This window comes from Vicugna pacos, chromosome 7 (genome assembly GCF_048564905.1).
Source record: "Vicugna pacos chromosome 7, VicPac4, whole genome shotgun sequence".
NCBI lineage: Eukaryota > Metazoa > Chordata > Mammalia > Artiodactyla > Camelidae > Vicugna > Vicugna pacos.
The window spans coordinates 13,332,875-13,348,489 of NC_132993.1; the positions used below are offsets into that span (position 1 = coordinate 13,332,875).

Consider the following 15,615-nt stretch of genomic DNA (forward strand, 5'->3'; position numbering starts at 1 on the left):
TTCTCTCTGCTGCTGATTTATACCATTTAGACCCCAGGGAAATGTTTCTCCACATCTCTTATACTATGTTCCCAGCACAAAAGGTGATTGCTTCTGAACGCCATGCAGGCCGGTGGGTTGTACCACTGCCAACATTGAAAACAAATATGGCTTTAGACTTTGCAGGGGATTTCACTGATGGAAATGCATAGGTAAATGAAAGCTAACTTGTCAAGTCCTGCCTTTCAAATAGTAGGGATGCAGTAGAATCTGAGGAGACAAAATAGCTTTCCCCAGTAGTTTCCAGTGTCTATTTTCCCTCCTCTGCTTTCTAATCCGTAGTTCTGGAGATACTCACAAATTATATAGCATTTGCCGCAAGTGCACACGGCAGCTGGGGAACATTGTGCATTATTAAGCAATTCATACTGCGCTTCAACATTTATGTAAGTGGTTTTCCACGTAACGTGAGAGACAGCATGTCAATTCCTTCCATTGCCAATTACATTTACATTGAATGTGGGTGTTGAAAAATTTCATGTTTTGTTTTTATAAAAAGATCCTTAAGATTTAACCAAATTTGCAAAACAGTAAATGTGGAGTTGCACTTCACCTCATGATGCAGAAAGTCACAAGAAAAAGCCAGATAACCTACAAAATCATAACTTTTCTTGAGCCCATAAGAGAACTGTGGTCACAAGTCAACCAAGTTAACTGAAATCCAATGAGTGACAAGGTTCTGCAAAGAGGGATGTGACCCAAAGACAATTTCACCTTTGACAGAGCATGAGGGAAGAGATGGCCCACATACGAATGAGTAAGATGGAATCAGGTAAATTTTTTTAAAAATTATTTATTTATTTATTTATTTATACTGAAGTATAGTTAATTTACAATGTTGTGTTAGTTTCTGGTGTACACCAAAGTGATTCAGTTATACATATATGTATCTATATTCTTTTTCAGATTCCTTTCCGTTATAGTTTATTACAAGATATTGAATGTAGTTGCCTGTGCTGTACAGTAAGTCCTTGTCGTTTATCTGTTTTATATATAGAAGTTTATATCTGCTAATCCCAAACTCCTAATTTAACCCCTGTCCCTTTCCTCTTGGATAACCATAAGTTTGTTTTCTGTGTCTGTGAGTTTCTTTCTGTTATGTAAATAAGCTTACTTGTATCATTTTTAGGTTCCATATATAAGTGATAGCATATGGTATTTGAATTTGTCTGACTTACTTCACTTAGTATGATAATCTCCAGGTCCATCCATGTTGCTGCAAATGGCATTATTTCATTCTTTTTTAACAGCTGAGTAATATTCCATTGTGTGTGTGTGTGTGTGTGTGTGTGTGTGTGTGTGTGTGTATACATACCACATCTTCTTTATCCATTCATCTGTCAGTGGACATTTAGGTTGCTTCTATGTCTTGGCTATTGTAAATAGTGCTGCTATGAACATTGGTATGCATGTATTTTTTTGAATTAAGAGTTTTCTCCAGATATATGCCCAGGAGTGGGATTGCTGGGTTGTATGGTAACTCTATTTTTAGTTTTTTATGGAACCTCCATACTATTTTCCATAGTGGCTGCAGAAGTCAGGTAAATTTTAATGAATTTTTAATGGCCAAGTGTGGAATAGCATGTCAATTTATAATAGGTATAGCAGAGGAAAACACTGAGAAGGTTATGCAAGAACAACCAAAACAAATAGACTGCAATGATTAATAGGTAATCTCCCCCTGCCTCTGGACACACACTTTCAAAGATGAGATGACTGCTGTATTATGGAAATGTTTATGAACACAGCAAAAGATGAAAAGAAATTATAATACCCAGTTGGGCAAGGGGCCTGAAGGCTGGCACGCTCATGCACTGCTGGAAGGAGTGTATATTGGAAGACAAGTTGGCAATATCATAAAAGGTCTTAAAAATACACGTCTCTTTGATCAAATAATTCCAGTCTCAGAAATGTAGCCTGTGATAATAATAAAAGATGTGTAGAGGGATTCACTTACAAAGTTGTTTATATTTGTTAGGGTCCTAGCAAGAAATAAATGGCACACTTAAACCGGATAAGTGGAAAGGACTATATAAAGAGACATGAACGGGGTAAGGGAAACCAACAAAGGCTGGTGGAGTACTTGGGCTAGTGGTGATGGGGACACCATACTACCCTAAGCATGAAGGTGCAAGGTGAGGGACCATTACAGGAACCCAGGGAGAACAGCTACAGAACAGAACCTCCCACCAGTTGAACTCAAGTCCTCATGTTCATGGACACCACCAACTAGTAGCCCTTCAGGGAGGGAGCTGGGGAAATATATACCCTTGTCTCCCCTTTTTTCTATTATCTGATTTCTTGCTGATGCCTCCCATTGACCAAACCCGCAGGAAGCCAGAGAGGGAGGAAAGCCAGTGAGGCATTCTTGCGAAGTTCAGCTTCCAGAAGCAAACAGCTTGGTGGGAAGAGGAAGAGGATGGACATGGACTGATAAAAATACCTAGCACACGTGTGATGCAGCACTGCTTATAGTGGTGAAAAATCGGAAACCACCAAAGTATCCAACATTACAGAATTTGTTGAACAACTTAGGATAGATTCATATCTGGTATCAGTGGGGGGTGTGTGTGTGCACGCACATGCACGCACATTTATGCATTTGTAGTGTCTGGAAGAACATATGGCCTAATGTTAACAGTGCTTCTTTTGGGGTGGTGAAATTACAGATAATTTTAATATTCATAACTTGTTTCTCAGTATATTTTGCTTTTTCTACAATGTGTAATAAAAAATTAAAGTTCTCTTTAGAAAAATGAGAAATATGGCATAATCCCAAATTAATTCTGTGAGTTAAATAGGTGCTATTCTTAACACTGACAAGGAAAATTCCTTAAAAATTCTATTAGAAGCAAATTTCATTTTTGAACTTAGTTACAAAATTCTCAAGTGAAATTCCAGCAAAGAATTGAGCAATGATTATTATTGTATATAATGAGACACCATTTGCAATACTGAGTGACTTCACTGATTTGTCTAACTTATTTTTGTATAATTCTATGAAGTAGGTATTAACATTTCCATTTCCAGGTGAGGAAACCAAGACTCAGAAAAACCATGCCCAAAGTTACATGCTTTTTAAGTGGTAAAGTAGTATTCAAAGTCAGATCTGGCTTCACCTAAACCCTGTGTTCTCAACCACGCCATGACTAAGTAGAACTTATCTCCAAATACAAGAGTAGCAGATCACAAAGAAAACTCTGAATATATGACATCATGTCAACAGAAGGAACAGTGAACACCAGCAAGAGCACAGACACTGCAGAGGCGTTGTGTAATGCTTAGCAGACTCCCAGAAGCTAGACGCAAATGGATACTACATTAATTTGGCATCTGTATCTTTAAAAACAAGTCAATATCACATTAACTATAAATTAACTGGCCACTGTCATAATTATTTAGAATACTTTTAGAGACTATTGTCATTGCTTTAAGATGGCAAAAATGGTTAGGGAAAAAAAAAAGACTGGAACATCAGTATAGTAGCCTGATGGAGACCTAATCATGCATTCAGTAAGTATTTCCTGAGAACACGCTATGTGCCAGGCGCTGTAGCAGGCACTGACCAAATAGTATAGCACAGGAGAGCAACAGCTAACACGTAGAGCTTGCTATGTGCTAGGTTCTTTTCTAAGTGCTTTACATACTTTTAATCATCATTTGATCTTCATATGACCCCAGAGGTAGTTACTATTACTGTGGTTCCATTTTATAGACGAGGACACTGGAGCCCAGACAGGCTAATGTGTCATACCTAATGGGTAGCGAAGCTGTGACACAAATATAGTCTTGGCTCAAGAGTCCGAGCAATTAACCATCGTGTAAATATCCCTCTCTAAACAGGGAGTGTTGGTCTCTGTCCTTGTGGAGATTTGGACTTAATGGCAAACATAGGCACGAAACCAAACACAAAATTAAATACACAGTTTTAAGTAGTCAGTGCTAAAGAAGAGGCTAACAGGAACGTCTTGCTTAGATGGAGCAGGGCAGTCAGGGAAGGCCGGGGTGAGGAGAAAGAAGCCCAGCAGATGAAGGGCGGGTGAAGGACAAGGGAGGGCCAGAGGGAGAGCCTGTGAGGGGGTGGTGCCGGAAGGATGGTCCCGGAGGCTGGGGCTCCCTGCAGGAATCTGCCAACATTCGCAGGGCATGCTGAGCAACTGGTTATATTTGAAGAGTGATGAGGAGCTCTCAGAGTTTTGTTTTTATATTTATGAAGTGTTTGTTTTCACTAGAGATGTTTCATCTGCAGATGTCTTTTATTTTTAATTCACCTGATGGCTGGTCTCTCCTTTACGTGGGACTCACTCCAACATCTTCTGTGGTCAGGGATGATGGTGGCTGAGTTCCATTCTGGCCTGAGTCTCGGGCAGACAGTCCCTCACACCCAAACCTGGAATTTCAAGTTGGTTCTCAGAAGGTTAGAGGGACACAGTGCTGAGGGTGGATGAGGAAGTTGTTCCCATTTTGCAGGTGAGGAAACTCAGATACAGAAACTGGTGTTTGCCATAGAAATCAAGAGCCTGTCATAGACCAAGTCCAGGATGTACCATTGAGTCTACATAGTGAGTTAGAAATTGGCAGGCTCTATGTTTAGTTTGCCACACGACAGTCATTGTACTCCTTTTTTCATGGTCTAGAACTGTGCTGTCCCATATGGCGGCCACTAGCCATGTGTGCATATTCAACTTTAAGTTAATTAAACTTAAGTAACGTTAAAGATTCAGCTCCTCAGTCGCACTAGCCACACTTAAAGTGCTCATGACCATCTGTGGCTACTGGCTACTACTTCCTTGGACAGGACAGATTTATAGAACAGCTCCATCATTGCACAGAGTTCTGGACAGTGCTGATCTAGAAGCTTCTTAATTTGCTTTTTTAAATGGTGGATGAATTCCACACAGAGCTCTTATCATCCAGCTTCTCACATTTTTCATCCAGAGCTCATAAAATCCAAATTTTGCTAGCATGTTGTCTGGAGGTTGTCATTTCCTAAAGGGCAGAGATTGTATTCTTCCTTTTCCTGTGAAGTGCCTTTAAGGTTATTCACTAAATTTAATAAACATGTTCTGATGCCAATTACTATAGCTTACCAAACCCTGTACAAGACCGAGCTAATGTCATGTCTGAAGTCACCTTTTATGTCTTTTTAAGCAATCTCTGGGTGGTGGATCATTGTGTATAGCAGAGGAATCCAGCGTTCCTTGATACGCTTTGAAGTCTGAGAAGTCACTCTGTCAGTATAAGGATGGATAAGAAGATGCCGTGGTACATCCCTCTGGCCCTGGTACCAAAGGACTATGGACAAACTCATGCTCTCTTAAGTAATTAATCAAGTTAATTGTTAACTGGTGAGCGGGGAGGGTTGCGGTGAGGGAAGAGACAGGCTTGGAGCTTAGGTCTTGAACCTCAAATTCATTCAACAAGTATTAACTGAGCCCTACAACTTGCCAAGCACTGCACGAGGCACCTGGGAATACAGAGGTGAAGACGCGTAGGGCTCTGGCCTTGAAGAACTTACGGACACGTGAAGATTCATTCCACGTGGTCAGTGCAGTGGCCAAGGAACCACAGGGGCTGTGGGCGCACAAAGGAAGGGCAACCGACCCAGCTTGGGGGAGATCTGGGAAGGATTAGTGAAGTGATGAACACAACCACAGGAGGCTCAGGAGCAGAGATCTCTCCCAGGAAGAGTATCCATCCAGGGACTGGAGTGAGGAGAGCGTTTACTAGAGAAGCAGGGAAATTCAGGCATGGGTTTGGCTTTATTTATTCATGTAATTGATCCACACCTGTGACAAGATGGAAGAACGAGGAACCAAGCTAGGCTGTCATCCTCATTCTCATTCTGGATGCGAGCCAGACTGGATGAGTTTTAGAACACAGTCATATGTGAGTTGGAGTTAGTAGGAAGCCAGAGAAGGAGGGTGGTTCTAAAAACAGCTTTTGCCAATTGCTGCAACAGTCCTCATGTGGATTTTTGGCGTGTCTCAGGAAAGCTGCCTGTGGGTTTGGGGCTAGAGTGGGAAATGACTGTGGAGAGTGTGGGCAGTGGATTGAACCAGTTGATCTATGGCAGTTTGTGTATTGGGGGGAGGCAACCTGAAGGAAGGAGGTCAGAAAACCTGCAGCAGACAGAGAGGCAAAGCCTGGAAACCTGCTTCGAGAACATTCTTGGAGGGGAGGGGGTAGCTTAAATGGGAGAGTGCATGCTTAGCATGCACAGGGTCCTGGGTTCAATCCCCAGTACCTCCATTAAAACAAAACAAAACAAACTAATACTAAATAAATATAGACCTAATGACTCCCCCCCACCCAAAACATATTAAAAAAAAAACCCAAAAAACAAACATTCTCACTTGCCATTATGGCTACCAAACTGTGCAAGAGGGACAGAGGTCTCCAGCCAAATCTCCCCAAGACAAGGGTCCTGGTTTTAAACCTTGTACCTTCAATCACAGGCACTTTGAGGATCTCTCTTTTTCCACTGGCTTCCTTATTGGTAAGCAGGAAATCTTCCCTATGGATGGAGGTAAATTGAGGTAATTATTTAGTTTAAATCATGGTAGGTCTAAACTCTTGGCTTGCTATAACCTGACCGTATCCCACCTGTTTGCTCTTTTCCTAAGTTCCTCTAAATACCTTGTCCTTCAGTTGGGCGAGTGGCCCTATCGTGTGCCCACATTCTGTTCATTTCTGTCCACTTGCCTTTGCAGTGTCTACCTTGCCTTTCTTTGCCTTGTCTTTCCACCTTTCTTTTCTCTGCAATATGCTCTCTCTTTCTCTTTTCCTTCCTTTCACAAATATTACCATTGCTCCCATCGTTCAAGACTCAGCTTACGCCCCACACGGTCTGTGAAACCCTACCTACTGTAGCTCTCGCTGATCTTTTCCTTTTTTGGATTTCCCCCCAAATCTAAAATTTATCGTCCAAATCCTGCCACTTAACACTGAGAGTTAGGGTGCTGAAGAGGGAGAAATCACTTTAGAGATCACCTAAGCCCTTCATCTTGACCCATCATTATCTGTCCTTTCTCTCTTCTCTTGGAGGAAGGCATTGCCTTCTTTTTTATTGAAAAGACAAATATAACAACAACATCAAAAGACACGATGTTCACAATACCATCATCTGAATACAGCAATTTTAAGTATTACACAATTCCTTTCCAGCCATACATGTTGTCTTTTTTGGGGGGAGGTAATAAAGTTTATTTATTCATTTAGCTTTTTTAAATGAAGGTACTGGGGATTGAACCCAGGACCTCATGCATGCTAGGCACGCACTCTACCACTGAGCTATACCCTCCCCTGAAAGTCTCTTTTTAATGACCATGTCATCAAGTCCAAAGAGACCTTCACCTTCTCAGTCCTTTTGCCCCTGACACTGACCATACCCTTTTGAAATGGCTCCCCAGCTCCTTGGCGACATCACATTTCCGTTGTTCTCAGCTTTCTCTCAGGGTCTTTCTCTGCCTTTTTCATCAACTCCTCTTCAGCTTGTCCAAAACGAAGGTCTTTCTCAAGGGCCTGTCTTCAGCCCTTGTCCCATGCACAGTCATTTACTCTCACATCTTTAGCTAATAATTCTGTGCAAATGACGTCCAGATCTGTGCTTTTAGCCCTACCTGCCTCACCCCTCAAGCCTCAGCTCTCCTTTACCACCCACTGATTGTGTTAACATAGCCCCCTGGGTGCTGGGCCAGCTTCTCCCCACCAGTGCATTCAGCACCCAACCTTTCCCCTCCTCCAGCGTCTCCGCTGACTTCCTTTGATCTCTCCTTGCACATATGGCCTCAATACTTCTGAATCATCATCTTTTATTCTTTTTTCCTCCTCATATTTCATCAGCTGATTTAACATCCAGAATGTGTCTCATCCATTTTCTAATTTCCATTCAAACCCACAGTTTTTAGTTAAGAAAAGTTTAAATACAAAAGTAGTACATGCTTGTGTTAAAAAGTTCAAATGATGTAATATTATTATAATCAGATGTATTAACGTATAGAGTAACAAATGAATGTTCCTCTCCACAAAAGTGAACATTTATCTTCAAATATGTACTCTTCAAGTCCTCTCCAAATTCTGCTTCTTTTCCTAGTGGGAAAGTGGATTTACAATCAACCCTTTTTTTCCACTAATGGGATTATACTAGACAGCACCCTGCTTTCCTCCCTCATGTGATATATAAATCTTCCATGGAACAGAACAGAAAGTCCAAAATAGACCCACACATATATTGCAATTAATTTTGAAAAAGTATAGAGTCATTTCAGTGGAGAAAGGATAGTCTTTTCAACAAATGGTGCTATAACAACTGAACATCATATGCAAAAAATTAACTTCAACCTTTTTCTAGCAAAGTACATAAAAATTGACTCAGTTGAATCATAGAGCTAAACATAAGAGTTAAAACATTACATTTCTAAAAGGAAACATAGGAGAAAATATTTGTGGCTTTGGGTTAAACAAAAATTTCTCAGATAGGACACAAAAGCATAAGCCAAAAAAAAAAATTACAAATTGGACTTCACCAAAGTTAAAAACTTCTTCTTTTCACAAGATGCTGTTAAGAGAATAAAAAGACGAGCCATGGACCAGGAGAAAAGATTTGCAAAAATACCAGAAAAAGAATTTGTATTCAGGATATATAAAGATACTTACAACTTGATAATAAGAAAACAAACAATACAATTATAAAATTAGTAAAAGATTCAAACAGACACTTCATTAAAAAAGAAATATTAACGAAAAGGTGCTCAACATCAACAGTCATTAGAAAATTGCAAATTAGAGACCACAGCAAGGTATCACTACATACCTACTAGAATGGTTCAGATTAAAGTGACTGATAAAACCAAGTGCTGACAAGGATGTGGAACAGCTGGAACTCTCATACGTTGCTGGTGAGGATGCAAAGTATTATATTCACTTTGGAAGACAGTTTGACAGTTTTGTGTAATGTAAATATACATTTGCCACAAGACTTAGCAGTTCAAATCCTAGGTTTTTATCTTTGTATCTAAGAGAACTGAAAACATTTGTTCACACAAAGATTTGGAAGCAAATGTTTATAGCAGCTATATTCCTAATAGCCAAAACAAAACAAAATTGCAACAATTGAAATGTCCATCAATTGGTGAATGGATAAACCAATTGTGGTATAGCCATTCAGTGGAATACTAGTTAGAATGGAATAAATTAGTGATATATATATAACAACTTAGAAGAATCTCAAAGATGTTATGCTAAATAAAAGAAACCAGATACAAAAGTCTACATACGGTATTATTCCATTTATATGAAATTTTGGGAAAAGCAAAGCTATAGAAACAGAAATCAAATTGGTGGTAGCCAGGGATCGGGGTGGGGGCCGGGGGTAGACTGCTGGCTGTCACAAGGGAAATTTTTTGGACAATAGAAATGTTTCACATCTTGATGTGGTGGTAGTTACACATTTGTCTAACTTATTGAGCAGTATACTTTTTAAAAAGGTGAATTTTATCTGATTGAATTATTTGACTGAATTTGCCTGTCTGAATTAAGCCTGACTTAAAAAAAAAAAGGAAAAGGAAAGAAAGAAAGAAAAAGAAGCAAAAAGAGGCAAAAGCATATATATATATATATATATATATTTTTTTTTTGAAGTGGAATTTTCTGCACCAGATGATGAGCTGATTTTAAATTTTGGTAGATAAGGCTAAACCACCCTCCAAATTGGCTATATCAATTTACACCTCCACCAGAAGAATCTGAGTGCCTATTTCCCCACACTCTGGCACAAATGGATATTATCAATTTTTTAAAAGGTCTGTCTGTTTGATGGTGAAAAAACTTATGATCCTTGATACTTGTTATGATCTTTGTCCTAATTGGTCTCTCCACTTGCAATCTTTTCTCTCTCCAATCTCTTATATATTGCTAATAGACTAATCCTTCTTGTGCTTAATTCTAATAATATCACAAAGAAAAATCACTGATGATACCCCATTGCCTACAAAGTTAAGTCTAGACCCATTAGCCAGATGTTTGGGTCCTTTTTCTATCCCAGTGTCCCTTTTTGCTCTTCTCCACTCCACCTAAGTATCTGTCTTATCAATTTTTTTAACCATCTTTTTGTTGTTGGGGGAGGTAATTAGGTTTATATATTTATTTTAATGGAGGCACTGGTTTATATATTTATTTTAATTGAACCCAGGACCTTGTCCATGCTAAGCATGTGCTCTACCACAGAGCTTTACCCTCCCCCCTTGTCTTACTTTTAGTAGAAAAGTTGACTCTTCCAGCTCAGTGGTTCTCACTCCTTTCCCTTACCAGCTTTATTGAGGTATAATTTGACATATAACATTGTGTAAGTTGATGGTGTACAGGGCGATGATTTGATACACATATATACTGTGAATTGTTTACTACAACCCGTGAGGTTGTACTTTCCTGGAAAACAGGAGGTGAGGATTCGAGTTGTGGTTAAGCCCTAGGTAAGTAAACTAACCTCTCTGGTGAGAATCGTATGAGGTAATACAATCTCTAAAACTGCTGCTTTTATCTTCTTTTATATCCGTGCCACCCCACCCCCAACCCTGCCCAACATTAAAAGGTCAAAATAGGTGCTCAGAACTGTTCACTGGATTTATTTGCTGTGTAATTTGTTTGACTGCCCTAAGGCCTTGTCTGAATCCCTTTTCTTCTCAGACACAAATGTGTATAGGAGTGTGTGTTTATACATGTAGGGACATGTATGCACACGTGTGTACATACACACAGCTCTACCCTGCACCGCACAGTCTGTCTTGTACTTTAAGTCCCACAACCTATCTGCTGGATGGTTGGAGCCCTGGGACACATTTTCTTCTTTTTCTTTTAATTTTCTTTCTTTTTTTTTTTTTAATTGAGGTATAGTCAGTTTACAATGTGTCAATTTCTGGTGTACAGCGTGATGTTTCAGTCATACATAGACATACATATACTCGTTTTCATATTCTTTTTTATTATAGGTTACTACAAGATATTGAATATAGTTCCCTATGCTATACAGAAGAAAGTTGTACATCTATTTTATATATAGCAGTTAGTATCTGCAAATCTTGAACTCCCAATTTATCCCTTCCCACCCCCTTCTCCACCTGGTAACCATACATTTGTTTTCTATGTCTGTAAGTCTGTTTCTGTTTTGTAAACAGTTTGTCTTTTTTTTTTTTTTAAGTCCACATATGAGTGATATCATATGGTATTTTCCTTTCTCTTTCTGGCTTCACTTAGAATGACAGTCTCCAGGTCCATCTCTGTTACTGCAAATGGCATTATTTTATTCTTTTTTATGGCCGAGTAGTATTCCATTGTATATATATACCACACTTCTTTATCCAGTCATCTATTGATGGACATTTAGGTTGTTTCCATGGGAGACATTTTCTTAGGCACTTGGGCAGAATGCTTTAAATTCTAACAGAGGGAACATTGAGATTTATATCCTTCAGAGCTGGGAAAATATGGACACTAGGGATCTCACTTTCCTTAGAGAGCTGGTGACCTTGACTCATTTCTATTATCTTTTAAGTCTCAACTTTTACCTCTGACTGGTGTCAATCCCTTCTTCGTGGCCGGCAAACATTTCATTTTCCTTGAATTGGCCGAGAAATGAGAGGCACCTCCTTTCTTGGACACCCTGGGTTCTCCAGTAGGTGGGAGCTTCCTGGAGGCTGGGGCCAAACCTGAAAGGTTGAACCTCTTCACAGGGCAGGTGGATTCTCCGGTTCAAATCTACAAATGTATAATGAGGGTTGACTGGTGCTATGGGTGGTCCTGAGCAAAATGACACCATTTTCGAGCTTCATATTCATTTGGTTGGAGAGACAAAGCATAAATTCATAAAAGACAAAATAACATAACAGGTCAAGACAATTTAAAAATCACCCCAGGGCAGCGGTTTGTGGTCACACGAGGTGAATTCATCCAGGGACCAGGGCCCAGACATGTCTCCACATGGTATTCACCTGGAGATTATAAGCTAGAGGCAAGACATGCAAAACCCTCTGTTTATGATGGGAGATCAGCTGCAAAGAATACGGGCTGTTTATGATCAGGAGGCATTTTAAGCTGAAAACAAATGAGGAACATCAACAAAAGTTATCTTTAACTTTTATTCTCAATATCTTACAACTAGCTGGTAGGTACTTACAGATGGGTGCCTCAGCCTTATTCTGAGGATGGACTATCACTGAGTCTCCAATCATCTTCCCACCAGGAAAGATGCCTAGCTGGGTTGGAGCTGCAAGACTGGGCCTAGCAAGGGAACCAGACTGGAGAGCAAGCCGGGTCCTTTTGTAAATGTGGATGATCACATTTTCCACCGTCCACTATAGTTTCCTGGGCAATGAGTGTCCCCAATTCACACCTTTTGCAGTCTGCCTGGTGCAAGCATTCCAACAGGATGCAAAGACCCAAGATTGCCAATTCCACGTTCCAAGACCTTTAATCCATTGTCAGATGCTTGGCACGAGGCAGGTACTTGACAAATGTTAACTGCCTTCTTCTCTTTCTTCATCCTTCACTCTCCCCCCTAACTCTCCCCTCCAAATGCTAATCCTCTGACATTCTCTTCATCTCCCAAGAGCACTGCTTTTTCTAAAAGAGCCTGAACGTGTGCGGTCCTCTCCAGCTCTGCTTCAATTCGGGTCGGCAGGCGCCTCGTGAAGGCCCACTACGTGCGGGTTTCCCAGGTCCAGAACGATCTGCATGTTCATTTCCCAACGGCCTGGACTGGAGGCAAGGCCTCGTGATGGGAGACAGGATGGGTAGAGCTGTGCGCGCGCTTTCCTCGCCCCCTCTCCTTCACATCGGGCTCTTGGGAAGGGAGCACCGACCTTTCCTTTGCTTTGTCTCCGCTGCAGCCCCGAAGGCCGTCTTCCCAACGCTGACGCCCCCCTCACACCTGCTGCCCCGCACAGACTCGAGTGACAGGAGAAGCGAGAGGCCCGCCGCGCTCGCGCTGTCCAGGTTTCCCGGCTCTGACCCCTCCTCGCGGGCCTCCCTCCCCGGGGCGTCCCTGGGGACGAGACGCAAGGGGCCACCAGGGCGGCGGGGCACGGTGTTCGGTGCAGGTCGGGGCGGCGCCGGCTGTCGGCTGGGCCCAGTGCTCCCGCGTGCCCTCCCGGGAGGCGGATCCCGGGGGCGGGCCGGGCACCGGCCCCGCGCCGCGCAGCCCCCGCGCGCCCGCGCCCCGCGCCCGCCGCCTGGCCGCCCCGCAGGCAGGAGCCCGGCCGGCCGGGAGGTGGTGCTCGCCTCCCCGCGCCCGGGCCCGCGCGTTGCCGGGCAGCGGCTCGGAGGCTCCGAAGGGGGCGGAGCGGTGAGGCCGGCGTGCGGCTGGCGGCCCCTGTCCGTCCGCGGTTCCGGCCCCCGGCCCGCCCCCGCCTCGCCGGCCTCCCTCCGCGCCGGTGCGCGGCGCCCCGTCCCAGCCGCCGCCGCCACAGCGGACGCCCCTCCGGGCCTGAAGGCGCCGAGCCGCGAGGCCGGGCCGGGGCGCCGGTCGGGACTGCCGGGGGCGCGGCGCCGACGCCGAGGCGCGGCCATGGAGGGGAAGCCCCGCGCCGGGGTCGCGCTGGTCCCGGGGCCGAGCGGCCGCGGGCCTTCCGCCCGCCGCGCCCGCCGCCGCCGCCCGGGGCTGCTGCTCCCCGGCCTCTGGCTGCTGCTGCTTGCCCGGCCGGCCTCGTGCGCCCCAGGTAAGCACCGCGGAGACCCTCCGGCGCGACCCTGCCTTCTTTATTGCTGTTATTTTCAAAATCCTGCTTTCCCCGCCCATCCTCTTTTATTCTCCACCGCTCCCTCGCCGTCCTTTCTTGAGATGCTTTTCCATTCTTCTCGGGCCCAGCAAATACAGGCACGGGGAAAATAAAGAGAAAAAGCAAGCGGATTCCGGCCAATCTTGCTAAAGGTCTGCAAAGCTATTCTGTTATCCACGGAGTCCGAGGCGGATCTGGTGGCGTCGTCTTAGAATGTGCCTTTATTTTTCCTGCAAAACCGCAGGCGATGGGATTGTATTTGTGCATGGCCATATGAATGTGGTTACATCAAATTTTTGGAAATACTTTATTGTCCGGTCGAAGGGGTACATTCGGTGTGTGTGCTTTAAAACAGTATTGCATTACTCTGGGTAACCCTGCGTCCCCCAGATGCAGGCAGCTGGCCGTGTCCCCCAGTGCACGCAGGACACAAAGAACAGTCAAAGAATATCTCTTGGAAAGCGCCCCGGCCATGAACCTTTCCAGGGAAATAGCTATTGCTATTACTTCTGCAAAGGCTTTAGTACAACAGAGTGTGAAAATATTGTGATTCTTGAGTGTCAGGGCATGAAAGGAGTGAGGGTTGTTTTTATAATAGGTGCAGTTTACTGACTGTTCGTAGGCATGGAATTAAGAGGCATGATTTACGAAGAAGCACGTGGGTGGGTTTTGTTGTGGAGGAAATGATTTAATTCATATTGCTTCTCTGAAATATTTATTTGTCCATCCCGAGCATACACACAGGATGGTCTGGAAACCATCTCTGAGCTGACGTGCTGCAAGCCAGTGATTGCCCCAGCTCACACACGCGACCACTTTGGGGGCAGGAAAGGAAAGGTGGAGTGAGCAGAGTGCAGAGCTGAGCAAAGCCAGAGGGTCATGGAAGCAACTCCAGATCCTCCCTTCTCATGGGAGCAGTGCCAGAGGACTGCCAAGTGGCTTTGGAAGGAAATGGAACACGTTTGAAGGTGTCCCTTGGACTTCACTGTCAGAATTATAACCAGTGCCACATAGAGGCTGGTACAAAAAAGCACAGGAAGGGACTTCAGTGATCATAGAATGGAATTGCTCCTCTAACTGAAGAAACTGACACACAGAAGTGACTTGCTCAAGGTCACAGGCTAGTTGGTGCAGGGTCATGACTTTCCCCCTCTCCTTACTGCTCTAGACCTGTGGACTTATACACACCTGAGGCCTCTTCATAGATTTCCCATGGCTGGGAACCCTGCTCAGGGAGCTGCACCACAGCTGGGGCGACAAAATGGGTCTCTTTCAGACAGTATACAGAGAATGCAGACAGCTCTGCCTGACCCAGCACCTCAGGTCTCAGTCCTGCCCTCTGCGTGCCCTGGCCAGTGTGTCCAGAGGGGAGGAGGCTTTCTGTGAGAAGAGATAATCATGAAGCGTACTCTTGGCTCTGTAGTCACCAAAGAAAGCCCATCTGATGCTGATGGACTCATCTGCTGTGGGACACGCCAAACTAATCCTTCCCATTAACTGAGTGCTTCCTGCGTGCCAGGTGCTGCATTTTACATACATAAGCCAATCACATTGTGAGTGAGGCTTCATTATCCCCACTTAACAGATGAGAAAACTAAGGCTTCAGGAGTTGAGGTTAGTTTGACTCCAAACTCTGAGCACGTAACCTCTGTACAGCTTCCACATGTGAATGTGGCCATCTGGACATGCTGCAGATGTTGTGGATGGTGTAAGTAATTCTTTTGATAAACATTAAATAAATGGAGCTGTTTGGAGTGTCCCTCCATAACTGTCTCTTCTTTACAAGTCTGTTCCTGTTTCCCCT

General features: G+C 43.6%; 1 protein-coding gene across 2 annotated transcripts in view; it reads left to right on the forward strand.

The window, feature by feature from the left end:
- Window positions 1–15,615, forward strand: part of KIAA1549 (KIAA1549 ortholog) — a 143,767-nt gene that overhangs the window by 15,255 nt on the left and 112,897 nt on the right. Inside the window, exon 1 of one of the 2 annotated variants that reach the window (XM_015244202.3) lies at window positions 13,429–13,751. The exons of the other annotated variant lie outside the window; for it this stretch is intronic. Coding sequence (XP_015099688.3) covers window positions 13,601–13,751 — 151 coding nt within the window. The 5' untranslated portion in view covers window positions 13,429–13,600. Of the gene's footprint in view, window positions 1–13,428; window positions 13,752–15,615 lie in introns of those variants that run through there. 2 annotated transcript variants of the gene reach the window in all.